General features: G+C 35.0%; 1 protein-coding gene and 2 non-coding genes across 3 annotated transcripts in view; 1 reads left to right on the top strand and 2 right to left on the bottom strand.

The window, feature by feature from the left end:
- LOC137387188 (filamin-A-like) overlaps nt 1-27,184 on the top strand; it is a 93,219-nt gene extending 66,035 nt beyond the window's left edge. Inside the window, exons 39-49 of the mRNA XM_068073514.1 lie at nt 3,005-3,157; nt 5,921-6,049; nt 7,073-7,309; nt 8,603-8,770; nt 13,967-14,097; nt 18,988-19,111; nt 20,026-20,196; nt 23,202-23,305; nt 24,006-24,123; nt 25,526-25,717; nt 26,388-27,184. Of these exons, the coding sequence (XP_067929615.1) occupies nt 3,005-3,157; nt 5,921-6,049; nt 7,073-7,309; nt 8,603-8,770; nt 13,967-14,097; nt 18,988-19,111; nt 20,026-20,196; nt 23,202-23,305; nt 24,006-24,123; nt 25,526-25,717; nt 26,388-26,581 (1,721 nt within the window). The 3' untranslated portion in view covers nt 26,582-27,184. The remainder of the gene's footprint in view (nt 1-3,004; nt 3,158-5,920; nt 6,050-7,072; nt 7,310-8,602; nt 8,771-13,966; nt 14,098-18,987; nt 19,112-20,025; nt 20,197-23,201; nt 23,306-24,005; nt 24,124-25,525; nt 25,718-26,387) is intronic.
- Nucleotides 11,612-11,715, bottom strand: Trnar-ccu (transfer RNA arginine (anticodon CCU)). The gene is made up of 2 exons: nt 11,679-11,715; nt 11,612-11,647 (listed from the first exon to the last, which is right to left on the bottom strand). It is a non-coding gene; the product is annotated as a tRNA-Arg (tRNA).
- Nucleotides 11,785-11,857, bottom strand: Trnar-ccu (transfer RNA arginine (anticodon CCU)). Its single transcript has one exon. It is a non-coding gene; the product is annotated as a tRNA-Arg (tRNA).
- Nucleotides 27,185-27,889: the final 705 nt, after the last annotated feature.

The raw sequence follows: 27,889 nt of genomic DNA, 5'->3' as shown, positions 1-27,889 counted from the left end.
TAGAGTTTCGGCTGTTTGTTTTGGAGATTAAAGATTTAGCGCAGGAGTGGGTACTTACTGAGATGAGTGAGCGTATTGTGTTGCCTGATCGCATGATATCACAGTCTTTCTCTTTAGCTCCAAAGCGGAGAGACCTACTATAGATAGTTTCAAGGTTGTCTGACGAATAGCGAACATCTAGTATACATCTAAACCATGTGTGTTTCTATAAAAGTACACTAAAAGTTAATTTACTGATTGCAACTGAGTTTCATCATCTCTATTAATAATTTTCACTTTTTATTGTGCGTCTGTCTGTTAGTCCATTAGTCTATGTAAATGCAATGTTTCCACGTCCTTTGGCACATTTCATCCAAACTTGACCTGTATTTGCTCCATACCTTCCTCCGGGTCGCCAAAATGTTTCATTTTAAAAATTCATCTCTGGTTCCTACAAACCAGCCTTTTGAACACCTATCATCAACAACTTAAGAATACGCCTTCGCATGCAAGAAGGAGAACTGTCCTCAATGGATTGTTCATGGGTTGTTGTCATGAAAGCATTGCAGCAAATTGTGTTAAAAACAATGATATAATAAACCAATTATATCTATGGTTTATTATATTTATGTTAAAAATCTACATGCCCATGTGGGCTATCTGATTGAAAATGAAATACATCTCGCGTAATGGCGACCCGCTAGCATGTATAATAAACATAATATAGTAGTAAGATTTCAAAGTATATGATAACATTCCCTTCTGATTTTTATATAAACTTGTTTACACCAAAATGGACTAGTAAAGGAGGTGCACAACTCTTTCAGTTTCTTTGTTACGAAAAAATTAAAAGAAACCAGAGTAGTAAGTTTGTATTGAAACGCCAAGCTCCAATATTTACAACTACTAGATGCAACTAGACTGAGTTTTTAAAATGAATACAAGCTTCATGAACAAGAACTGATGTATGGAAAAACTTTTTAAAATCAGGTCATATTTAGCTAACATATTTCACATCCTTGTATGAACATATTACCACAAAATCAATGATGTCATCAGTAAATGTGTACTTGTGAGTTCTGATATAAAAAGGCACTAGCAGTTAAACCGATTGAAATAAGAACACAGTTGGTAAGAAAGATAAAAAGATATAAGGTTTTGTTCTAATATGTCTGTTTTAATGGACAAAAATTAAGTAGATGAACATATCAGATTTTCCCACAATGCTTAGCTAAATCGAGACAGGAGATAGAGTCCATTTTATATCTTAAAACTTTCCCATAGATTCTCCATTGGCCTTAGACAATATTTCTTTGTTATACATTAACATTTTATAGGCAGCATCTGAATCCTTAGCCTTTGCCCCTTAAATAACTTACTTATTACATAGAAGCTAGTTATTGGCATTAAGGAGGCAATGCTATTCTTTATGCTCCCCATAGTCATAAAGCTGCTTCATCTTGAACACAGGAAGCAGTAATTAGACTCACTTACAATAGAATTAGGTTTATTGGTATCAGACCTCCCAGCATTATGTTATTATATTCCTTTTAAGCAAGAATCTAGTACCACGCGGAGCAAAGGCTACCACTTTCTCAGACCGTCTAAACATTTTTTTATTCAATGGAATGGTTAGAAGCTAGAAAATACAAGATGGGATATTTTATCTTGTAAATTTGTTATTCGATATTCAAAAATAGACATACACAAAATTTTAGTAGATTTTATTAGAAACTATCACTAATTTTTTCTCATTTGCAATTGTTTTTTGATTTTTGATGTGATTTGGCTGCCAGAACGTTTCAAAATTAACATTAAAAGCTCAGCTTCAAGCGAAAGTACAATTATAATGTCTATAAGTTGCACTTCGGCAAAGAGAGCGACAGAATAGAGATACGTGATGCCGCAACGCAAACTCTATAGCCGATATAAATAACAATAGAAACAGGCAGCTGCTCAACTAATGATGTCATTTTGACACGTATTCAATTATTTAATCACCATTAAGTTTTTGCCGATTTTAATCTTGAGACATTCTAGCAGTCAGATCACCTCACACACCAAAAACAATCGCAAATGATGAAAAAAAACTGATAATTTCTGATAAAATCTCCTAAATTTTTGTATAAGTTTTTCTTGAAGTTGTCATTTCTTTAAGAAAGTGCTCAGATGCATTCTGTGGCTTTGTGTAAACATTATGAAGGCATAAAAACCTATATTTCTTTCATGAACTAGTAGGGAGTCGAAGGAGCGCATTTAATTACCTTAATATAAACGATTCCTTTCACCATGTGACCTTTGAGTTAGCTTCTTTTTTGACGATACCCTACCTCTCCTACTTACCTTTCCTCTACCGTAAATATTTACAGTGGGTATTATGTATTGTGATTACTGTATAGAACTAATTGGAAGGTAGAGATGGCTTACCGTCGGGCTATCTATTCCTCGCGCTAAGTGGGTTCCAGTTGTAATAATATTGCTAATACTTTGGCGAGCTAGTCAGCTTCTGCTCTCATGTCTAGTAAAGTGCTAGCAAACTTTTACTCCATTTATTGCATAGATTGATTTGGAAATGTTGGGTGGAAAATAAGTGATATATTTGTCTGTCTTTTATCTTATCTGTTTTATTATCATCTTGATGGAAGCGATTTTGCTGAGACAAATTTAATCGAATTTTTTATTACTTGGCATTGTGTTCAAAAATAAAACCCATAATTTACGTTATTCTTTCTAAACAAAACAAGCAAGTGCAAAATTATTTTACAAAATTTTTGGTCACTAAAAAAATCTCACTTTATGTGGTTTTTTATTAATGGAGCAGACAATTTTTCAAATGTACATATAACTGTTCATGTAAATAAAATTTATTGAATTTAATTGCAAGTTTCCTATGAACATTGTTTCTACAGTCATTTTTATGACATTTATAAAACTCATAGAGTAAAACCTAAATTGTGTAGCACATGAAGCTTGCCACTACTTCTATTGCGTTGACAAGATGGTGATTATGTTTGTATGTTGCCAGGTTACGGAGGTTTGAGCCTGTCTATCGAGGGACCGAGTAAGGCCGATATCGACTGTAAGGATAGGCCTGATGGAACGTGCGGTGTTAGTTATAAGCCGACACAGCCTGGTACCTATGTCATTGCCATCAAATTCGCTGATGAGCACGTGCCAGGTATGTGACCTTCACCTTGAAACACAGCTAGTAAAAGTATAAACTAGTTGCACTACTTGAAAAACTGGTATTCTGTCCAGTTTTCATCCTTCCTATTATTTCTGTAAAAAAATCAATCACTAAATACATTTCTTTTTGCTTAATATTTTACTTTAGTTAAATTTGTTTTCGTAATATATTAACACCTCAAGTGTATTAATAGCTTGTTGTTGTCATGGATACGTTGTATAAGTTTCAAACGTAACGCTGAGGTAATGGGAAGGACGTTTGTAGAGCTAGCCGTACATTAAGGTTCATTAGCAGCTCTCATTACACCACATGTGCTGCTTGTTGGAGTAATTGTAAGCATATTAAATAGTATGTACCTTATAATGTACTATTTGATTAATATGTTGTATGTTCTATTATATGAAACAGCATGCTCTCAAGTGATGTTAGGTAAAAGATAACTGGATTTTGTAAAGTGATAGCCTCTGATCCTTTAATTTGGTATTCATTCACTTGCATTCATTTTCTTTCGATAGAGAACATGTTTGTGTTTTCTGAAAAACTCCCTGAATGACGCCAAGCTAGAATATTGTTTTGTTCGGTTATATGGCCATGGAATTAAATGGTTGTTCAAGTATTGTACCTGATTGGCTAAAATAAGACCTACCTACGAATCACCGAATCATTTAGTGGAATAGCTTATTTACTTTATTGTTAGTCAACCTTGCAACCTTGGTTTTAAAATTTCGATTGTCTTCATTAAATAAAAGGTATTTTTTAATCCTTAAATTGGAATAACATAAATTGAGGCGAGCAGTTAGCTGTCACTATGTTTCCATGACACACATAATATGCAAATTTGAGCCAATCGGCAAGTTAACCGCATCATGGAAACAGCGTAAATCCACAAGCTAAGCGAGTTTTGCAATTCGCAAAATTTGATCGAAGGCTTGCGAATAATGGAAACAGGACTTCGAATTGTGTGCATTAAAATACTGCGCCAGCTGTTCAATTTTAAACATTTTTAATACTTTTGTTGTTCTTTCTCGATCGAGCTTCACACGATTGCGTCGCTAACACATGCATCGCTAATTATTAGCTTATAGCGTACAAATCCTTACATTTTTTCAACAAGGCGCTGGAGTCGATCCGCATCATGCGAACGTCCATAGAAACACTTAATTTACACGGTAGCGCAACTCCAAATCCGTATGGTGCGAGTCATACGCGTCATGGAAACATAGCGTGTGTTCCTTAAAGCAGTGCAGGACCTTCATAATAATATTCACAAGCTAGAAGAATAAAAATACGTTGATGTTTTGTATAAAGTACTAAAAATTAAAAATGCATTGTTATTTAGAAATACATGTATGTTGTTGTTTGGTTTTGGTTAGCTAAACTGTGTCATTTTAATTTATATGTTTCTATTATTCTATTAGATTTTATGCTTATTACGCTATCTTGTCATATTATCTTACTTTAAACCATCTGAGAATTTACCTTTTCGATATTTTGAGTTTTAACATTATGCCAAATTCTGTTACATCACACTACATTGAAATACGCTCACCATAATGAATTGTATAGAACAATATTATCTTAGAGTATATTTTGATTATATTAGACTAATACCCTGACAGTCCCGTGCAGCATGAGAGATCGTCATGTGTAATAACTACGCGCACAACTATTCTGGTGGTTGAGTAATGCAGTTGGTAGCGCGCTCGGCTAGATATCTGAATATTCATGTTCGATTCCAGTAAGGTGGAATTTTCTTTCTAACGCACTTAGTGTTGCTTTGGACAGATAGATGGCTAGATTCAGCTCATATTATAGTGAAGAGTAGCTGAATGTCCGGTGTTGCACGGGTATTAAAAAATGGCTTATAAACAGTGGAAGGTAATATAGTTGCCATTGGCTAATTTGAGTAAGCTTGTATTTGTATTGCCCCACTCACTAATAAAACCGTGAGAGCAAGCTTTAGTGATGTTGCGTGTAACGCAGAGTTGCTATGCGTATTTTAACCCAGATAATGACTCATATCGTCCAATGAATCCATTGCATCTCGCGTAGCTTAATGTATTAGTTGGTCACCTTGAGAGCAGGAGGTTCTGAGATTCAAAGGTTCAAATTCGGGAGGTTTAAATCCTCTGCTACATGGTTTTTTATTGCTAGATTTTAATCGCTGTAGCTGGACAGACAAATGACGACATACGACAAAAAACATTGAAATTTATATATATATATATATATATTTTATTATACTATATTGTATTATATATTATATAACATATAATATTAGAGTAGCCTACATTATGTTATAATCCAATACACTACACTATCCATCGTTTTTTGACGTCATCAAGTCGTTAGCACATGCGCTCATTCACGAAAAAGCCGACATATTTGTAGAAAACGATCGTTATTCTTTTATTTAATAGTATTTATTAGTGTGGTTTTAATACTATAATAAAAAAAATTGCAAACAAAAGCATCATTTTCAAAAGATCATTGCAAAAGCTTCGTGTTTTAACGATAAAAGTTGTCTATAAAGATGGCCGACAACGATAAAATGGCGTCACAAAAAAACGAACGTTACACAATATGTTCTACTAATTTCATTCTAGCAAGATGTATCAACTTACAATGCTTTTCAGTCAATTCTGAACTACTAGAGCATATGATCAGTACACCAGGATATCATCATAGCGTTGTTACGTGACAACTGTCTCTTTAAGTTGTATGGCTTGTTACCAGACTGTTTGTTGGTTACAGGTAGTCCATTCAACTGCAAAATTGGTAGTTTGACCAGCTCCAATGAGGAGTCTGTCACTACTAGAGCGATAAAGGTTGTTGAGACTACGCATGTTGGCAGTGTCTGTGAGCTTTCCCTCAAGGTACCAGGTAAGAAACATCCGACAGTTTTATGTTTGTAGTTGAGTTAGTACAGTATATTATGCAAATGCAATATTGTATTGTTGGTTAGATAGAAACTTTTTAAAATTAAAATCAGGGTATTGGACTACCTGATGGTTGGTGATGAAATGAGATGTGTGCCACTATGAGTGGTATTATGTTTATCATGCTTGGTGAAAACAACGCTTTTGGACCATGGAAAGAATTTTATACAAATGTGGAGGAAATAGTACTCAGTGTGGCATTTCGGTGACACAGCTTGCAAGGCATACATGAATATAATGCATAGGATAGTTGATAAGTGCATCTGTTTCAGATGTTTGATCTGCTTAGTTTCAATTATAGTTTTATGAAAAATACAATTTAATTAAACAAAATTCTGGTCGGCTAGACCTTAAAATAAAGAGTCAAAATTTGTTCAAATAACAAAAATAGAATTTTTCACCCAGTCAAGTATTCGCTTTACTAATTCTAACAAAATATCTGCGCACCAAATAAGAAGTCTATTTTGCTAGCTATTAAAAAGTATTAAAACCTTGTTAAAATAAAAATAATAAACTAAAATAATAATAAAATAAAAAACAAAAATTAAAACCTTGTTTTTTGCAAACTGAACAAAATGAGTATTGTTCAGTTTGAATAGGATTTGTGCTCTTTTGAGAACACAACTTCCTCTCCTAGCATATACCTGTATCTTAGTATCTGCTGATAATTTAATAATAAAGCATCTTTCTTTTTTAGTAAGATACACATTTACATAGCTAGCTTAATATAATTAGTTATAATATTTTATGATAGATTTTCACACACAACGTGGCTCGTTTGTTTTGTACATAGATATATAAAATAATATATGGTTTATATATCTATGGTTTAGTATAAGTGCTCTTATTCTTGAATTCTCCGTTTATAGAATGTTGCACAGACTTGCTTGAGATATTGTCATGTTAAAAAAGTCTTTTTGCAATCTAACCTTCAAGGCTAATCGGTTGTTCTTTTTATGTGTTGTAGGCTCAGACCCGATGGACATGGTCGCCTCCGTAACGTCGCCAACCGGGGTCTCTGACCTCTGCGATATAGTCGATCAGTCAGATGATCAGTATACGATTAAGTTTGTGCCCAAGGAAATGGGCGTGCACACAATCTGTATTAAGCATAAGGGATTACACATCCCCGGTAGCCCTTTTCAATTTACAGTTGGACCGATTGTAGATGGTGGGGCACACAAAGTACACGCCAACGGAGCCGGTAATGTTCTTGTTAATGAAGTCAGATACAGGCATTATATTCCCTTTGGTTTCTAACCAAAGTCTTAGGCTAACTATTTCGACAATTTGAGAGACGAGGCTTAGACCTCTGTCTTTGACTAGCAGTTAGCATGTGACAAATATTTTATAGAGCTGGTTCGTCATGACTTGATCATTTAGACAGATTTCGAAGTTGTAACTCTCATGACCCAAGGCTAACGATGCCAAGGTCAAGGCTGCTTGTTGAATAACTGAAGTTATCTTAGACAACAGTGAGCTCCTAAATACTGCTTCGCCATATTGACTAATAGAGAAGTGTTAGGAACGATAAATGGGAGTTGTTAGTCGTGTGGTGGAGATAACTCCTATATTCTAATATTAAGTTTTGCAATCAATGTTATTATATTGTTATGTTTGCTGTGTTACTATTTATTCTGGACCCTGAGCTTTAGATGCTAAGCCTAGCTTAACTTTTCTAGAATGTTCTTTCTTATTTGATAAGATTATCATAGTGTAAGCAAATAGTGTATTTCAACACTATAGCCTCGCTTCTCTTGCTCTTTTGTGATTATTCAGGGCTTTTATAACTGCAGATTACACAAATTAATTTCACTTAATAAGTTGAGAAGCAACAAATTAGTCACATTGCTTCCATGGACAGTTATTGAATGAAGGAACTAGAATCTTTAATTTCATTGTGTTAAAAGATTTCAATGAGAGGACTTGATTGGTCACTTCTAGTAATTACTCCATTGCCTACCTTATGAGTAGGGCTCAGATGCTCTGGTCATTCAAACACAATGGTAAGCATATTCAAGTTTTGTAATTCTATTTAGCCTTAGAAACTTTCTGAGTTTTAAACAGATTTTTATCAGGTTAAAACTGAAAGCTTTCCAGAATGTTCTTTTGCTTTTTATCCTAGTGTTTTGTAAAGATTCTAAATCCAGTGTTATTATTCAGCTTGTGGTGTACAGAGAGATGTACACTTTTTATTTTTTTCTGCTGCCACTCTCCGATTGCCTTTTGCTTTTGAGCTACATGTATATATTTCCAGTAAAGTCGATATAAGCATTGAGATATCACTAAAAGATAACACATGGCACTTTGTGAAATAAAACTTACAATAATCTTTTTTTCTATGAGTTGTCTTCTCATTTTCTTGCGTCTTCAACTTTCTTTTCTGATAGCTCCCTTGTAGATTTAGTTGTAGATATAACGCACCAATTGAAGATTGTATAGAGTTATAACATATTTACAATTGTGACATTATTCAGCACAGTTTTTTTCTCAACAGGTTTGGAAAGGGCTGAGGTAGGACACCCCAATGAATTCAACATTTACACTCATGAATCTGGCAATGGATCACTGACTATCGGCATTGAAGGACCATCAAAGGCTGTCATTAAGTTTGATGATCGCTACAAAGGTTCATCCGTGGCCCACTTTACTTGTGATGAGCCTGGTGAGTTGCAACTGACTCCTTTCAGCCGATTTATCTACGTTTTAGTTGCTCAAAAAGATTACTCAATCTGTAGCTTGGTAGTTGGTAGTAGTAGTGGTGGTAGTAGCAGTAGTGGTGGTAGTAGTAGTAGTAGTAGCAGTAGTAGTAGCAGTAGTGGTGGTAGTAGTAGTGGTGGTAGTAGCAGTAGTGGTGGTAGTAGTAGTAGTAGTAGTTGCAATAGTAGTAGTGGTAGTAGTAGTAATAGTAGTAACAACAGTAGTAGTAGTAGCAGTAGTGGTGGTAGTAGCAGTAGTGGTGGTAGTAGCAGTAGTGGTGGTGGTAGTAGCAGTAGTGGTGGTAGTAGCAGTAGTGGTGGTGGTAGTAGCAGTAGTGGTGGTAGTAGTAGTAGTAGTTGTAATAGTAGTAGTGATAGTAGTAGTAATAGTAGTAACAGTAGTAGTAGTAGCAGTAGTAGTGGTAGTAGTGATAGTAGTAGTAGTAGTAGCAGTGGTGGTAATTTTCTAAGAATCTCAACAAACAGTTGGGTTGCTTTCTGTTATTAAAATTTCGTGAAGAACTTTGACTGAAATAGCCTAATATTTGCTGCGAAAACAAAATCTTATCACCAGAATAATGATGGGTGGGTTGTCATTCGACCTAATTATTCAGATACTCTCGTTAAAGAACTCAAGTCTATAACTGTGGGCCACTGCTTATCAATATCAGCAATATTAGATTACTAATGAAATAGCTTGAAAGTCAACAAATTTCATTATCAATAAAATTATTATTTTGTCTTCACATTTATTTTAAAGAACCCAAAATATCCCACGCAAATTTGTTCATTTTTTACTGTAACAAAAATATGAAAATAGCCCATGTTATAAGATTTTGCTCAATACCCTCATAAGAAGTAACATATTTTAGCATGAAAAATCTTTTGTCATCATTTAAACAATCCATCACTTAAAAGGCAAACTAAGGGAGACAAATCTATAATTGGCTGAGCATGAAGAATTTATCTCTGTCTAAACTCACCAAAGTCTCAAAACTCTTTTAGAACAAAAGCGTATGATGTGGTAAGGGTTAGCGCTTAATAAGACACAAAATATAACACATATAATATTATTCACAGTATACGATATTTAATATATAATAATGCGCTTTAAAGTGACAAGAGTGAAAATTTTAATGTTTACATCAGTCATTAATCAATATTAATAAATCATTGTGTCTGTCTGTTAGTCTGTGTATATGCTACGAGATCCCACATTTTCATCCAAACTTCATAGCACAGAGCATTTATAGAAACCTTTGGTTTCTATAGAAGGTATTTTAGAAAACACCTTTGGTTTCTATAGAAACCAAAGGTGTTTTCTATAGAAACCAAAGGTGTTTTCTATAGAAACCAAAGGTGGTTTCTATAGAAACCAAAGGTGGTTTCTATAGAAACCAAAACACCTTTGGTTTCTATAGATGCTCTGTGTCTTCCACCAGGTTGCTAAAAAGATTTGGTTTCAAACCTTTTGAAACCAAAAACAGAAAAGCCTCTTCAATACCCAATCGCTGGCTATCTGATTAAACTGCAAAAAATCTGGGGCATCATCAGGCCTATGACTAGTCATGAATATATGTAGCCAAGCTTTCTATCACCCCTTTGGCATAAAATTCTTACTATTAAAGTTATACTACTAGTTGTGGTGGAAATTCAACATGCAATAGAGATAGTAATGAGAAGGACAGTAGTGATGGGTATAATACTAGTGTTTATAAAGATTGCTCTGGATGTGTCACATCTTCTGGAAGAAAGGTCTACGGACCAGAAGTGTTGTAAAAAGTTTTGCGGTTACAACATTATTGATACGGGTGATAAATAGGAAAGTGATGATGTGTTGAATGATGTAACAGTTTTATGGTGTGTTGTAAAAGTTTACAACACACCATAAAACCCTTTTAATGATTTGATGATTGAGGGGGCTGTGAAGCATTCCAGCTTAATAAAGTTTTTATAATTCAAAAGTTAATGACTAACTATTTAATTGTAATTAGCTATTCGGGCTAATTGATAGTGATAAACATTGTTTTGTTTGTTATGAGTAAGAGATTACTAAAAATGAGAAATTTTTCGGAATATGTATAACTTCTCAATATTGCATAACTAGACTCTCTGTAGATCAAAATTCATGTGGCAAAGCCAACAAGCTAACTCATATCTCCACTCTTACATTACATAAAACATCACGTCATGTTAAACAGAAAACAGACTCACACAGAAATGGCATGTATGACTCCAAACTACCAAACTTGTCAAATATCAATTAACCCTTTCACTGCCAACCATGTACATTTAGATAGCTATCGGCCTAGTGCCAGCCATTTTACCAAAAAACGCATTTATGCGTCTACGGCATCGAAAGTCTTCTGTTAGAATTTTGCAACGTGTTCACATTTTGCTGGTAGCTAAGAAATACCTTAATTCTGATGTGATCAGCTCGGGTAGGACTTGAGCCTACAATATCCTGACCACAGTGATACTGTTGGTATTCTGTAAAGCATTATTAAAATGAATTCCTCAAGTCTCCAACACAAAATGAAAATCTAGTCTCTGATAGGGCATCAACCCTTAATTTCCTTCTTAGACAGAGAAATACTCTATTCTTGAAAATGCCTTATCCATTAGGTAGCATTTTAATGGAAACCTTACAGTAAACTAAAAGCGTAACTCCTGGTGTTACTCAAACTCACAATCCCATGCTTCGGAGGCAGATGCCTTATCCATTAGGCCACAGAGGCACTGTTGGTAATAACCAAAGACAATCATGAAACAGAATTCTTGTGTTATTACATGCTAACTAAAAATGTAACCCCTGGTGGGACTCGAACCCACGAACCCCTGCTTAGGAGGGGTTCGTGGGTTCGAACATGCCATTAGGAGGCAGATGCCTTATCCATTAGGCTACAGAGGCACTGTTAGTAATAACTAAGGACAATCATGAAACAGAATTTTTGTGTTATTATATGCTAACTAAAAATTTAACCCCTGGTGGGACTCGAACCCACAATCCCCTGCTTAGGAGGCAGATGCCTTATCCATTAGGCCACAGAGGCACTGTTAGTAATAACTAAGGACAATCATGAAACAGAATTCTTGTGTTATTAGTATTACATGCTAAGTAAAAATGTAGCCCCTGGTTGGACTCAAACCCACAATTCCCTGCTTACGAGGCGGATGCCTTATCCATTAGGCCACAGAGGCACTGTTGGTAATAACCAAAGACAATCATGAAACAGAATTTTTGTGCTATCCCATAGCAATCAAACTAAAAACGTAACACCTGGTGGGACTTGAACCCACAATCTCCTGCTTAGCCGGCAGATGCCTTATCCATTTGGTCAGAGGCACTGTTGGTAATAGCTAATTTGCAACACTTTGAAGGCGGATGCCTTATTTATTAGTTCACCTAAGCAAACTTAGCAGTCGCTAAACTAAAAGTCACTAAACTATTAATAACTCTGAGATGCAACCGACTGGCTGAAGATCAAAAATAGTCATTTGTTGGGCAAGGAAGATCAGGGATAAGCATGATACAGCAAGTTAGTTTTACTCACTTTGGAGTGCTTTCGGACTTCCGACATGGAGGGTGCGAGATTGGGTTACGCATGAGACATGTAAATTCCAAACCTAGAAGGGTTATGATAGTTTTTGTCTTTATTGGGGAACACGATGGTATGTCATACCTGAGTAGATAGAGTAGGGTCTGTTGTCAGTGATTAACACATCTTGTACACACAAGCATTCCCCTGGTCACAGACCATATTAACAACTTCCCACCAGCTGTGCAAACACTTGAAATAACACAATTTTTTTAACTTTATATCATAATATGGAAACAAGTTTGTACTTCATAAAGAAAACACTTTAAATCAAATAAAGCAAATATTCTTCTTACACTTTTTTCCCCAAGAGATGATACATTAGAGGTATCTGAAGAAACATAAAGATTACAATAGACCGAGTCCGATAGAATGTATATTTGTTATAAATAAAAAACAAATGGTTTTAGAGTAAAACTCTTGTTACTCAGAAGGAGCTTTCTAGTTTTGCCTAATTTGGAATCTTTGTTACCAAAAAGGGTCAAACAGTGTGTAATCAGAAACTAATGTTTTGACAGCGACCATTTTTCATTTCTTGGTCAATCGGAAGTGCCCTTGGCCTTTTGGCGATATCTCAAGGATTGAATTTCCAATCAACTTGAAATTTTGGAATTCAACTGAAAACACTTTACACGCAAGGGGACCAAAATTTCATAATTCTGCGTAAACTAGAAGTTTGGAAAAATAAAGATAAACCACGCGAGTTCACTCGTGCCCGGTCTTCAAAGTGTTAAACATTTAAAGTTGAGTAATTATTTTAAGACATGGTTTGATATCTGTATGAATAATCCATTGCTTGTAGGCTAAAGTAATTGAAGACTTGCCTATAGCAAATCCCATCCCTTCCGTGTGCGCGATAAATATGTCATCGGATGTTCTTGCGGACCATCTATAGAATAATGACCGTGTCAGTCACAAATCTCTGAGAGTGACATAAAGAGAATAACTCCTAGTGTATACATACAATGTATGTGTATTACTAAGCGAAAGCTTATCCCATAACCGAGCATTGACAGATATTTTATCAATAAGTTGTCACACATACACCTCTAGAGTATGTGTAAGAAATCCAAAACCATCCTTTGTAGTTATGAGGTTCAGCTACTGACTAGCACAGTGGATTTTATACTCTTCTGCTACAATAATTTTCTCAAATATCGTTTCTTCACCCATGTGGTTAGTTGTATAACTCAAGTTTAGACTTCTCACCTGAATATTTCAGTACTTACTTCAAATGCAATTAATTGATAATTGATTGACATGAATTGCTGTCATATTGGCATGAAACACATTTGTCGTGTAAGGCCTGTAGCTACCACTACCGGCATTTCTACTACTTTTACCTGCCAGGATTTTTTGGTATGTGGTAGTCAATGGGGACCTTTATCTCTAAAATAGATTTTTGTAATATCTGGAAGGTTCATCTGTCTGAAGAGCCAAACGTGTTTGTTTTCATCAACCCTATTTGGAGTTTTCCTCTTTTTGACAGTCTATCTTTAGCGATTGTAAAGAGCGTTTCTTATGCCCAAGTTTGGAATGTAAATGGGGATCTTTTGTTGCCAGGGGAGTACATCGTCGGTGTGAAGTTCAACGATGAGCATATCCCAGACTCGCCATTCAGAGTTCCAGTTCACCCTTCATCGGGTGGTGCCCGAAAAGTCACGATTCAATCACTTAAACAGAAGGGGCTAGAGGTGAGCTTTTTTATTAACTTTCACTACTTGCTGTTCTGTTTAGGAGCAAGAGCATCTAAGTACTTATTTCAAACCAGATCTAACATTCAGGTATTTTACTGTATTTGCAAAAGCACCGTATAAAAGTACGAAAGGTACAAAAGTGCTGTCGATAATTTGTAAACTCGTTATGAAAACCAAATCACTACCTATATCATTTACCATAATATTCTAATACAATGTGCCCCCAGTTACGATGTTCCTGTTATATGATTTTTTTGCCTTATGATGTGGAAGGCAATGTTTTTCGTCCCGCCATACAACATTTTTGTCACCATGTATGATATCAACAAAAATTTCTATCGGAATGCAAATTTGGCAGTCGGTGTGCTGAATAGGTCGGAATAATAAATATGCCGATATGCTATTCACCAAAATCCCTCACACAACGCGTAAAAGCGATACAATGCTTGATATCTCTCAGTTCAGTGTTATTCGTTATTAGTTATTGTGAAAACGAAACTGGAAACAGATAGGGAATAAGATTTTAGCGATGAAAAAGTTGAAGTTCAGTGAAATAGTTAAAAATACTTAGTAAAACTTAGCTTTAAGTATGTGTTTAGTAAGCTAAATTCATTTGAGTTAACAAACAACGTTTATGAAATACGTCTGCTTCGAAGTTAAGAACTCTCTACAGTACGTACTGCACATAGCACATTGTAATGTTACATTTTATTGCAGATCATATCCACTAAACCCATTAAAGTTACTGTAGGTAACTATAGTTACTAAGGTTAACATATTATTTTGCTACTAATTTTTAATTTGTAGCCTACAGTACGCTTATAAAATTTTGATGATTCTTACAAGGGGGTGTCTGCATTAGATATTTACTATTGCTTTTCATACCCCTCTATACGAAATTTGCGTTTTTAGCTGGCTACACTGGAATTAATTAAAATCATATGGCGAGGGTCCACTGTATCAGAGAGCTCACTGTATCAGAGGGTCCACTATATCAGAGGGTCCGCTGTACAAGACTCAGTTGTTTTTACTTTAGACTTTTATAGCATTTTCATTCGGTTGAACAGGAAGAGATCATTATATTTTATAGCAGCATGATTGGGAATACCTGCATTCCTATTTCCATTTTTAACTTTTTTATTTAAAAAAAAACTTGTAAACAAAAGCCAGCAATCACAATGTTGTTTCATTTGAGTTTTTCAATAATATATTAGGACTTTAGCAATTTACTATGAACGAGAAGAATATTCAAATAGTATGGTACCGATGCACTAAAGTAAGTCTCATAACATTAATATAGTGTTTGTTTTGTTCAAGTAAGGAGACTAGTGCTAACTGTAACCAGAATTATTGTAAACGAGTCATCAGCTGTCAGTGCAAAATTTGCTTGAAGGCATTCATTTCATACACCGTAAAACCTCTAAATGAATGCCATGGCACTCTATTTTCCAACCCTTTCTCTATAGTGCCGCTCAAATAGACGTGGCATTCAAATAAGTGACATGGCTTTGAGACTTTCCTTAATTTAGTAATCACTCTCAGGTTTAAGGTAACTTTTACTCCAAAGCAAGTTTTTACAGAACATTTTTCATTCATTTTTGGTATTTTTTACTCACTGTTTTATTACATTAAAGACATATTTTGGAAGAATGATACTGTGCCCAGGACAGTTATATGAAAACCTTTATGAAAGATTCCGGTGTGAGATAGCAAGGATTCCATCTACATGTATAAAACTAAAACTTGTACAAAGAGGAGCATTTTGTATTGTTGGAAACACCATTATTTCTCACAATTGAAGTGCCCTTGCAGCCCAGCATATTGCCCCAAACATGCGCTTTTATAACATATACATATATGTTAGAAGTATATGTAAGTAAGTATATGACATATACATATATGTCATATACTTACTCAACGACTTTAAACGATGTTAATTATACTCAGAGCTTATGAATAGAAATGAGTTCTTTGAGAAGAAATTGAAGCTTCTGTATTTTGCTTAAATAAACTTTATAATAATTGGTAGTTACTAGTGGTAAAGCCAAGGTTGGTAGAGGTCATTGCGCAAACACAGCAAACCTCACTTTAGCATCTATATTAATAAATCACACTTTAAGGAAATAACAGGCAGCATAGGCAGGCATAGGCAGGCATAGGCAGGCATAGGCAGGCATAGGCAGGCATAGGCAGGCATAGGCAGGCATAGGCAGGCATAGGCAGGCATAGGCAGGCATAGGCAGGCATAGGCAGGCATAGGCAGGCATAGGCAGGCATAGGCAGGCATAGGCAGGCATAGGCAGGCATAGGCAGGCATAGGCAGGCATAGGCAGGCATAGGCAGGCATAGGCAGGCATAGGCAGGCATAGGCAGGCATAGGCAGGCATAGGCAGGCATAGGCAGGCATAGGCAGGCATAGGCAGGCATAGGCAGGCATAGGCAGGCATAGGCAGGCATAGGCAGGCATAGGCAGGCATAGGCAGGCATAGGCAGGCATAGGCAGGCATAGGCAGGCATAGGCAGGCATAGGCAGGCATAGGCAGGCATAGGCAGGCATAGGCAGGCATAGGCAGGCATAGGCAGGCATAGGCAGGCATAGGCAGGCATAGGCAGGCATAGGCAGGCATAGGCAGGCATAGGCAGGCATAGGCAGGCATAGGAAGGCATAGGCAGGCATAGGCAGGCATAGGCATTTAAGGTGAGAACTCCTACGGTACGTACTGCACATGCAATGTTACATTTTATTGCAGATCATAACTGCTAAACACACTAAAGTTACTGTAGCGTAGTACTATAGTTACTGAGGTTAACATGCTAACTTTAGCATGTTAACTTTAGCATAGCATGTTAACATGTTATTATTTTACTAATTTTTGATATGTACAGTATGTATATAAAATTGTGGTGATTTTTACCAGGGGATGTTTGCATTAGATAATTACGATGGGATCCATACCTCTTTATACGACGTTTTCACTTTACGATGCCAACACCGGAACTGATTAATATCGTACGGGGGTCCGCTGTATATTAATTCCCTGTTCATCCATAGGCTAGAGAGGCAATGTTTATCATTTCAAAACCTGATTAAGCTCGCATTTTCATATTACCCTAGTAGTCCGGTGCGCGGTGGAAGATGATCAGGTATGTCGATAAAGCAGAGTATAAGTGTCGTATCTGCGCAATTATTCTGAAATACGAGGAGGTGATTGATTGAAGCACATGTGGGAGTAGCAAACTGAACGGCATTAGTTTGAATCTTGTTGAAAGAAATCGTCTAACTTCTGACTCTGGCTTATTTTAGTAGAGATTTGGTTTAATAATCCACCATCTGGTGTGACTCAAACCTACAATCCACACTTGAGTCCACAATTCCCTGCTTAGGAGGCAGATGCCTTATCTGCCATTAGGCCACAGAGGCACTGTTGGCAGCAACCAAAGGCAATCATGAAACAGAATTCTTGTGTTATTCCATGCCAACTAAAAATGTAACCCCTAGTAGAAATCGAACCCACAATCCCCTGCTTAGGAGGCGGATGCCTTATCCATTAGGCCACAGAGGCACTGCTGGCAATAATCTAAGACAATCATCAAACAGAATTCTTGTGTTATTCCATGCCAACTAAAAATGTAACCCCTAGTAGAAATCGAACCCACAATCCCCTGCTTAGGAGGCGGATGCCTTGTCCATTAGGCCACAGAGGCACTGCTGGCAATAATCTAAGACAATCATCAAACAGAATTATTGTGTTATTCCATGCTAACTAAAAATGTAACCCCTGGTGGGACTTGAACCCACAATCCCCTGCTTAGGAGGTTGATCCCTTATCTATTACCTCGCAGAGGCACTGTTGACAATAACCAAAGACAATCATGAAACAGAATTCTTGTGTTATTCCACGCTAACTAAAAATGTAACCTGTGGTGGGACTCGAACCCACAATCCTCTGCTTAGGAGGCAGATGTTTTATCCATTAGGCCACAGAGGCACTGTTGACATCAACCAGAGACAATCATGAAACAAAATTCTTGTGTTATTACATTGCCAACTAAAAATGTAACCCCTGGTGGGACTCGAACCCACAATACCCTGCTTAGGAGGCAGATGCCTTATCCATTAGTCTACAGAAGCACTGCTGGCAGCAACCATAGGCAATCATGAAACACAATTCTAGTTTTATCTCATGCTAACTAAAAATGTAACCCCTGGTAGGACTCGAACCCACAATCCCCTGCTAGGAGGCAGATGCATGCCTTATCTATTACCTCTCAGAGGCACTGTTAGCAATAATCTAAGACAATCATGCAACAGAACTATTGTGTTATTCCATAATAACTAAAAATGTAACCCCATGGTGGGGCTTGAACCCACAATCCCCTGCTTAGGAGGTAGATGCCTTATATATTACCTCGCAGAGGTAATAGATAAGGCAGATGCCTTAGGAGGCAGATGCCTTATCCTTTAGGCCGCAGAGGCACTGTTGGTTATAACCAAAGACAATCATGAAACAGAATTCTTGTGTTATTCCATGTTAAATAAAAGTGGAACCTCTGGTGGTACTCGAACCCACAATCCCCTCCTTAGGAGGCAGGTGACTTATCTATTAGGCCACAGAGGCAATGTAGAGACAAAACTGAAACAGAGTTATTATGATATTCAGTATAAAGTAAAAATGTAACTTCTGGTAATTCTCATACCCAAATATCCTAAATCTGGTATGGTCAACTGCAGTTAGATGCCGGACTATTAAAAGCGCTGATTGAAATGTTGTCAAAGTTTGTTTTGAACTATTATTTTTAAACATAAAACACGACATGATAATTTTGTTATACTTGTGAGTTTTTTGGTGAAACTTATAACTGCTTACTAATATTTTTATCTTTCAGGTTGGAAAGCCCAACGCTTTCACATGCGTGTTTAATGGTGCACAGGGGAAACTGGGTGCAAAGGTAGTGGCGCCCTCTGGGGCCGAAGATGAGGCACTTATTCAATCTCTCGATGATTCAGGCAGTAAGTTTGGAGTTACCCAACCATTGTTAGCATTGCATCTATTCATATCAACTACTTTGTTAAATTATATAATGATGACTTTCACAATAGTTTAATGTGTTAAACCAAATTATAACATTAAAAGGCTTAATTTTAAGCTCACGTAACATCTCATGATTTAACTTGCTACAAAATTAGGCAATAAAAATTATTTCCAAAATTGTTTAACTTTTTAATAACCGTTTAAAAACTAGGCAGCTCTTCTTCAAATCTCTTTTCGGAATTTTTGCTGCTACCCAATTTGTATAAAAACTTAAATCAACTTAAATAATTGATATTATTTATTTTTTACCTTTATCATCATTGTTATTATACTTTCTCTCTGATAACTAAATAAGAACGGTAACTTTTTTTTACATAAATTTTGTAACAATTAAAAATTTGTTAGCAGTTTTGTTTCATTAATATAGAAAATTATAATACATAAGCAATTAGTCACTTTATTTAGAGCTGTCCGCTCTCATCTTGTAGGCTGTAAGTCAGTATGTAGCAGCTTGTGTAGACCTCATAAGTAATTTCATTGAATTAATAACAAACTAAAGCAGTGAGTTTTGAGTTAGTTTAAAAATAAGCTTGAAAGCCATTTTTATTTTTCTGTTATCAAAAATAACTAAAATATATACTTTTTAATTAGCTCATTAGTTAACTAGAAAAATACCAATTCACAATATTTTTGACTAGGTTTATTGTTAGTTTCTAAGCTAATTGATAGAATAAACATTCCAACGTTTCTTTAAAACTCTCCTTGTTTAAAAGCTGCGGATGACTTGACCTGACCAATCGCGTGATCTTACAAAGCTACTGCCACTTGCATCACCTGCAAATGCACCTGTTCAAGTCTTACCGTTGCTAGAAGTGTGGCTTTTATCTTACAGGTCACTTTGCTGTTAGGTTCATTCCGAGAGAAAATGGAGTGCACTACATCCACTTGCTCCTCGATGATTATCACATTCGTGGCAGTCCTTTTAGAGTGATTGTGGGCCAAGCCGACCCTGATCCCGGCCTTGTTCTTGCCAGTGGAGAGGGCCTCGTTTCCGGCAAAACAAGTCAGTAGACAATAATTTGCTACATAGCTAATATTGAATACTTGCCCTACGAAAAACCTTTATAACGGCTCGGCTCGCCTTAGTGCCTATACAAAAACATTGACCAAAGATCACAAAGTTAACAGGATCACCAAAAACTTTGCGACAATAAATTTAGGATGTTGGATTATCATTATGCCAAAAAAAAGTTAATCTTTCATTTACTCAGAAACCACCACATAAATGGCGATTTCCAATTTTTTTATTTCCAGTTTGAGATAGATGAAAGATATTGTAAAGAGCGACCTAAACATATTTCTGCTAGTGAAATGTTTCAACACGGGATGTAAGAATTTCTGACCACTACAATCTTATATTAGAGCATGTGGGTCTGCGTTTTGGTCAAACTGCAAAAATGATAGCATTTTTCTTTTGCAGCTGGGTTCACTAAACTACACAAATATCAAGCATTTTTTTTGTTTGTCAAATGCATTGACTCATGCGCAAAATTTTTTGTTTAATCTTAAAAAACTTTGAATTAACAGAATATGACAGAAATTCTAGCCTTTACAACAAATACTGAGTGTGTGCCAGCAAAACATTGTCAACACTTAATTCCATCCGAACAGCCATAAAATCTGCAGCAAAAAAGTTGATGTTTCCTGTACGAACAATCGGGGTACTGAGCTAATGTGTACGCCTAAGTTAGTGACTGTGGTTTAAGATTATTTTATTATATTGCATTAAGTCAATTTTTGGCAAAAATTGATAGAAAATGGATTTTGTCTATTTGGGAGAATTGATTAGAATCGATTTATTGAAGTTAGGATAGCTAGAGAATTGAATTGTGGTGTTTCGCGGTGAATTATGAATTGAATAAATTCTTACACATCTTAATATGCAAAAAAATGGGGAGCTGAATCATTAATTTTTTGATGAGAATTGAATTGTGTCATTGTTAAAGTCATAAAACAGTCTGTTCTGGCATGGTTATACAGGGTCTGTGACGTGTTCTCTTAATAAATGGAACTTCAAATGTTCGTTGACAACCAAAGCATAAAAATCTAAAGAAAGTCTTGTTAATGTCTAAAGTTTCTTAATTCTTTGCGAGTTGGTATTTTAGTTTTTTACAATTCGAATGATCTTTGTTTTGCCAAAAATAAAATTAAGTAATTTATAAATAGTTATTATTAAGCAACATTGTCTGCAATATATTTGTGTTTTGCTTGCATTTGCTAGAAAGCAGAATTGCTCAACTTTCTTGTCATGTTATTGTCATTTTTTAGTTGTTGTGCAGTTGCAAACTCAAGTTATTGTGCAACGTTAAAGCCAAGTTATTGTGCAACGGTAAACCCAAGTTGTTGTACAACAGTAACCCAAGCGTCAAAAAAGAGCAACCATAATAAAAATTTGCGACGTCTAGATTTTAAATGAAAAACTATACTTTTAAACATATTTTTAAACATCCCTATATTATAGTCATTTTTAACACCATTTAAAATTTTTTCGCATTTTTTGATAATTATCCTGTCGCAACTTATATAAAAATGTTGATTGACCAGCGCTTTCTTTTTGGGTTTTTCAATAAATTAAATGAATGCTAAAAATAAAGCTATGGAAAGTGATATACTAAAAATTGCAAGATCAGGGGAATTCTCTGACCCTTTTGAACTGTTAAATATTTTGCTTTGATTTAACTTTTTGACTGCTGCATTATTTGTTGGGACAAGTGCTATGGTGCTGCATTTTTTCACTAACAACTCGTCGTTTAATTTTGGCTTTTGCTCTGTTATTTTATGGTCTGTTTAGCTCAAATAAACAATACATCATTAGAGCCCTTTCAACAACAGAATATGATCAATAGTACTTGTCTTGTGTGACCTCATAGCAGTCTAGACGATGCCGTATACAAAAAGCTTGTTTTTTGAAATAGCTTACATTTCATAAATGCTAGCTGTTTTATTTTGCTGGTAAAAGTTTTGAAATAGCATGAAGGCAGTTTAGATAAGCTAGGAGAATTAATGCAGAGTTATTAAATGTAATATGAATATAAAGCAAACCGGAAATAGAGCTCAAAAAACATATCATCGTCTAACAAATAAATTTGTATCACTCAATATATGATTATCGATTGCAAGAACTTTCCAAAATCTTATACAATGAGTGCTCCAGCAAATAAAGGTTTCCAATTTAAACTAAAATAAACTGTTATAACATTAGATATAAAACATTATACAAAAAAGTACATATTTTTTATAGAAACGAACGGTTTCAAATTATTGACTTGCAAAACATTGTTTTTTTTTATTTGTGAGAAAAGCAATCACCAAGCGGAACAGCGATTTTTTTAATATTCCGTAGACGTATAGTGGTTTATACTGTGTTGGACCTCGGTTTAAGAAAGCTGTCGCAAAGTGTTGATAAATTTTTAAAAAGCATTGGTGACATCGCAATTAAATGGGTGCGTTTTTGACATTATCCATTTCTTTGACCGCTATTAATTAAATACTCGACCTAACTGTCTAAAACTGCTTCATAGGCAATCTAAATATATTTCTACTGTTAATATGTCAGGTTTGTAGATATTTTGTAATCATATTACAAAATATAATGTAATATTCACCTTATACATCATATTACAAATATAATGCATGAGGTGAATATTATGCTCATTCACCGGTGGTTGTTAAGTTTCATCGATTCAGAGAAGATTTACCGATTCACAGAAAGGTGAAATTAGCACTCGGGTCATCTATGCGTTTGTGGTAAAATGCGAAAATGGTACCCAAAAGGTTAAAGAAATTATGTCTGGCTGCTGATTGTCTAACAACGCAAAGCAGTCTTTCTTTATTAGCTGACTGAGTATTCAGTTAAATTTTATGAATGTTTAGCTTATGACTTTAAAGGTAGCATTTTTTCAAGAATTCTTTAGTCTTATTACGTATTTACAAAGCATCTATATAGTATTTATATAGTAAGATCGACCTGTGAAAGCGTATATGAGGAAATAATTGCAATATTTTCAGGTCAGGACAACTCCTTCACAGTGAATACGATAAGCACTGGAGCAGCATCTACACTCGCTGTTACAATCGATGGTCCTTCAAAAGCTGTCATAACTGCTCAAGAGGTGAGATATATACAGACAGCAGCAATAATAGTAATAACATGAATAATAATAATAACGATAATAATAGCAATAATAATAACAATAATAATAATAAAAGATCATCTGAAATTCAGCTTGTCTTTTTGAGACTTGGCTATAATGTACATATTTAGTAGAGAGAAAATAAAATGATTAGACTTATTCAGATGTAGCAAGTGCTACTATCATCTCTAAGTTAGCTTCGGGGGAGTTGTCTACTTTTACATTTAGTTTTACCAAGTGATTTAAATCTATATACATTCTAGAAAACACCTACTCATGACCTAACTGATCTTTAGTCTTCCTGTTTTCTTTAAGCCAACTAACCTTTGCTTATGAAGAATAGAAGAATTCACTTCATGTTCTATAAATAAATCACAGAATAAAATCATCAAATAAATCTTTTTTTTAAAGATTCATCCAACTCGTTTCCGGTTCTTGAAGAATCACCTAATTCACTTCTTGTTTTTGAAAACTCATTTAACTCGCTTCCTGTTCTACAAACGAGAATAGGAAACAAGTTATTAATTTCCAGTCTCATAATTAATTTCCTGTTTTAAAAGAGTTCACTAATGCATTTCCTGTCCTTGAAAAGTATGTAATAATTAAATCCTGTGCATGCTGTATTGTTATCACTATTATTATTCACATATCATTATTATTATTGTTATGATTATTGTAGGTACATGAAGGCTACAAGTTTCTGTACAAACCAGCTGCTCCTGGAGACTACTTTATTGCTGTGAAGTACGGGGGTAATTACCATATTGCTGGGAGTCCTTTCAAGGCCAAAATAACTGGTAGGTCTTACTCAAGTCAGCTTATAGTTGAGGGCGTAGCGTGGGAATTCTAAAAATGCTAACAAGTAATAAAGATTACTTATTCTTGCCTTTTAAACTATGATATATCGGCTGTTTGTATATCATATAATATATCATGATATAACGTATCATGATAACTATATTTATTTTACTATTAATTGCATATTCTGCAAAATCAGGTAGTCGATAAGGGCGGATAAGAGAGCATCAATTTATTATGCCGAATGTCATGAGTTCGAATCTCATGCAAAGCAATCTTTTATGATGCGCTTTAATTATTCTTTGTACTATTTCTTCAGTCTGATGGTTTTAAGTGAGATTACCAGCTGCTTGGAGTTTTATAAATAGATATAGATATAGATAAATAAATAGATAGTTATAGATAAATAGATAGATATAGATAGATATAGATAGATGTAGATATTTATATAGGTATAGATAGATATAGATTGATAAATATGATGATATATACCTGTAATGATATATAATGATATGATATATAATGATAACTATAATTCTTTTATTATTCTATTGTTAATGGTAATCGTATTTGTTATTGTCTGTTTTTATATTTGAAGTGCAGGTAAAACATTAAGATTTCATGGTATGATTTTCATATTACCTGCGTCAGTTTGACTACAGGAAACTAAGATTGAATAATATTATTGCTACAGGAATATAACTTAATCATGAATAGTTTTAGAGTATAGACATAGAGTTCTTAAGAATAGATAATGACAAAAAATTAGGTCTAATAACATTGCCCACAATTATATCCGCAGTGAAAGTTGTTTATTGGGCTATTATTTGCCTACTATAAACAAAGTACTACTAGAAGCTCGAATTTGTGACCAGCAGTGTAATTATAGATTAGAAATTGCGTTGTACTTCCGTCATCTGAGTTGACACTTGATTCCATAAAAACAGCTATATAACAAAGCATATTTGTCATTGACTCGCGCAACTGGTCATATTTGTGCATACCACAATGTTATAGTTTAGTTCAAGAGCACATTACTCCTAATTAACATAAAGTATAAAGAGCTCCCAAATTAAGTAGACAAACTTCCCAAAAGTGACATTGACATAACTTTTTGCTTGATGATTGGCAATTGTTTTCTGACAAAAAACAATTTAGTACGGTAATAGCCTTATCTAGGCATACACTATATACTATATATATATATATATACTATACTATATATACACTATACTATACTATATATATATATATATTTATATATATATATATTTATATATATATATATATATATATACTGTATACTATGTTTAAAAGTTTAGTGTCAACTTTTTATTTGTTTTCAATTCTGTCATTTTCTGTCTGGCAGATCATTTTCTGTTTTCAATTCTGTCATTGCAGGCTCAGGAAAATCTACAGGAAAGAAGGAGCATGCTCACTGCGTAGTTGAGACCAAACAGAAAAAAGAAGATGACATGTCAGCCCTTCTCAAGTTCAACTCTGATGCCTCCAAGGTCACGTCGAAGGGAATTGGGCTAAATAAAGCATTTATGGGCAGAAGTGCTCAATTCGCTGTTGACACATCACATGCAGGTAATTCTCAATTCAATGTTGACATGCAGGTAATTCTCATATTTACTTAAGCGCATATAAACTGAGAAAATGTTAGAGTAAATTAAGATTAATTGTAGCCTGTGATCTGTAATATGTTAATAGTTTTATCCACACATAAATCAGAGTTGGTATTAACTTATTAAAAGCTATGTGTTACACAGAGATGCAAGGCTACAATGTTGTGGTTCACTAAAGGATGGTTCACACTGTATCTTCGCGCGTGGGCGTTTTCCTTTCGGCACTTATCATCGACTATGCGAACCGCGGCCGATAGCATCGAGGAAGCAACGCGGATATGTCGGTAAAGTTTAACTAGAACACTACATGACGAATTATTTCCTGATGCTGGGATGAAATTGTGATAGTGTGAACAGATTATCATCGACAATCACCGAAGTACTGTGGCATCAATCCCAAGATACTGTGATATAGTGTAAACCAGTCATTAGTTACAAACATGTTGGTTTTCCAGTTAAATTTACACGATTTTAATGAAACCTTAAATTCTGTGTGTTTGTTTCATCGAAAAAGAAAGGGATGTGTACTGGCTGAGATTGTTGTAAGCCACTTGCCCTTTCATATGAAGTTTCATCACATTAACACACCTGCATACTCCTTTTAAAATATTATTTGCTTTTATTTTATGCAGGTCAAAATATGCTGTTCTGTGCCATGGTGGGGCCAGCTGGTACACCTCCTGTAGATGAGATGATAGTCAAACATAACAACAGGAATGTCTACAACGTTTCATACACAGTACGACACAAGGGGCGATACGCTCTGATTGTCAGATATGGAGAACAGAATATACCTGGCAGCCCATTTTCAGTAAATGTACTGTAAAATGTCCAAATATGGTTATATGCCCAAATATGGCAGTTTGCCCAAATATCATAACACGCCCAAATATGGCAGCAGGTATTCCCTTCTAAACAGCCATCGTATGCATCCGTTTTCGTACAATCTTAAAAACTAACAAAAACTAATAAACATTTCAAAACATATTTTCCTTTAGAACATTTTAAAGGTGTTTCGGTAAATTACAACAAGCACGTCTGCTGTTAACTTTCCCAGCAGCATTTTTCCATCCTTTGAGCTCTAGCATTTTGCTGGTCTATGAATACTTTTTCAGCAAGAAGTGAAGTTTTGAGTATAACTTAAGCAATATGGCCATTAGGTGGTTTGGTATTTAGTGAAATGTTAGATTTTTAAAATATATTTTAAAAATCTATATCTGTCATAAATCTCATTGGAGAACGATGAAAATCTCTATTAAATGTAGCATGACACTTCACAATTGTTTTGTGAAATATATTTGTTTTATATTGCATCTATTTTATTATTGTTTGGTAACATTATTCTGGTTATAGATTTGCACTGCTCTTTTGAATTTTAGCTGTAATCTCCCCTTGTATATGGTGTAATAAAATGCATTGTATATGCGAAGCGCTATTTCTCATGCCAATAAAAATGCTGAATGTCAACTGAACAACAACAGAAAAACTAAAACAAAACTTCTCTTCACCACTTTTAAATAAAGATTAAGTTGTAACTTGTTATTGGCCATTTGTGTTTTTTATAAATATATTTTATTTTAAAGATTTATAGTATAGATGTGTAGTTTGGAGTCAACTCGCCCAAGATGAAACATTTACATTTTATTATTGAGAGTTTGACCTTTACCCTTGAAGTAAAAATTAAAAAGACTGACTAAACAGAAACCGATATGGCATTATTGGTTGGTTAAATGGCAAAACTGCCTGAATGTGGTAGGATATGATAACTCCGAGTTCTGAGAGCATGTTAGGTATGCATCCAAAACATTTACATTTTATTGCTGAGCATTGGACCACTAGCCTTAAAGTGACAGTATAATTTATATCTCGGTTAAAGACAGCAGAGAGCACTTCATATAAACTGAAGCTCGACAACATAAAGCAATTCCTAAAGCCTAAGGCTACAAAAATGGAGCAATTCATCACGTAATCTGTGGCTAGCCAACATAGAAAATTCATATAGCATAGGACTACTGCAAACATAGAGCAATTCATATAAAATAAGGCTACAAACATAGAGCAATTCATATAACATAGGACTACTGCAAACATAGAGCAATTCATATAACATAAGGCTACAAACATAGAGCAATTC

Source organism: Watersipora subatra, chromosome 2 (assembly GCF_963576615.1).
Source record: "Watersipora subatra chromosome 2, tzWatSuba1.1, whole genome shotgun sequence".
Classification (NCBI taxonomy): Eukaryota; Metazoa; Bryozoa; class Gymnolaemata; order Cheilostomatida; family Watersiporidae; genus Watersipora; species Watersipora subatra.
Note: the sequence above shows the minus strand (reverse complement) of the source record. Positions and strands in the feature narration are given on the sequence as shown.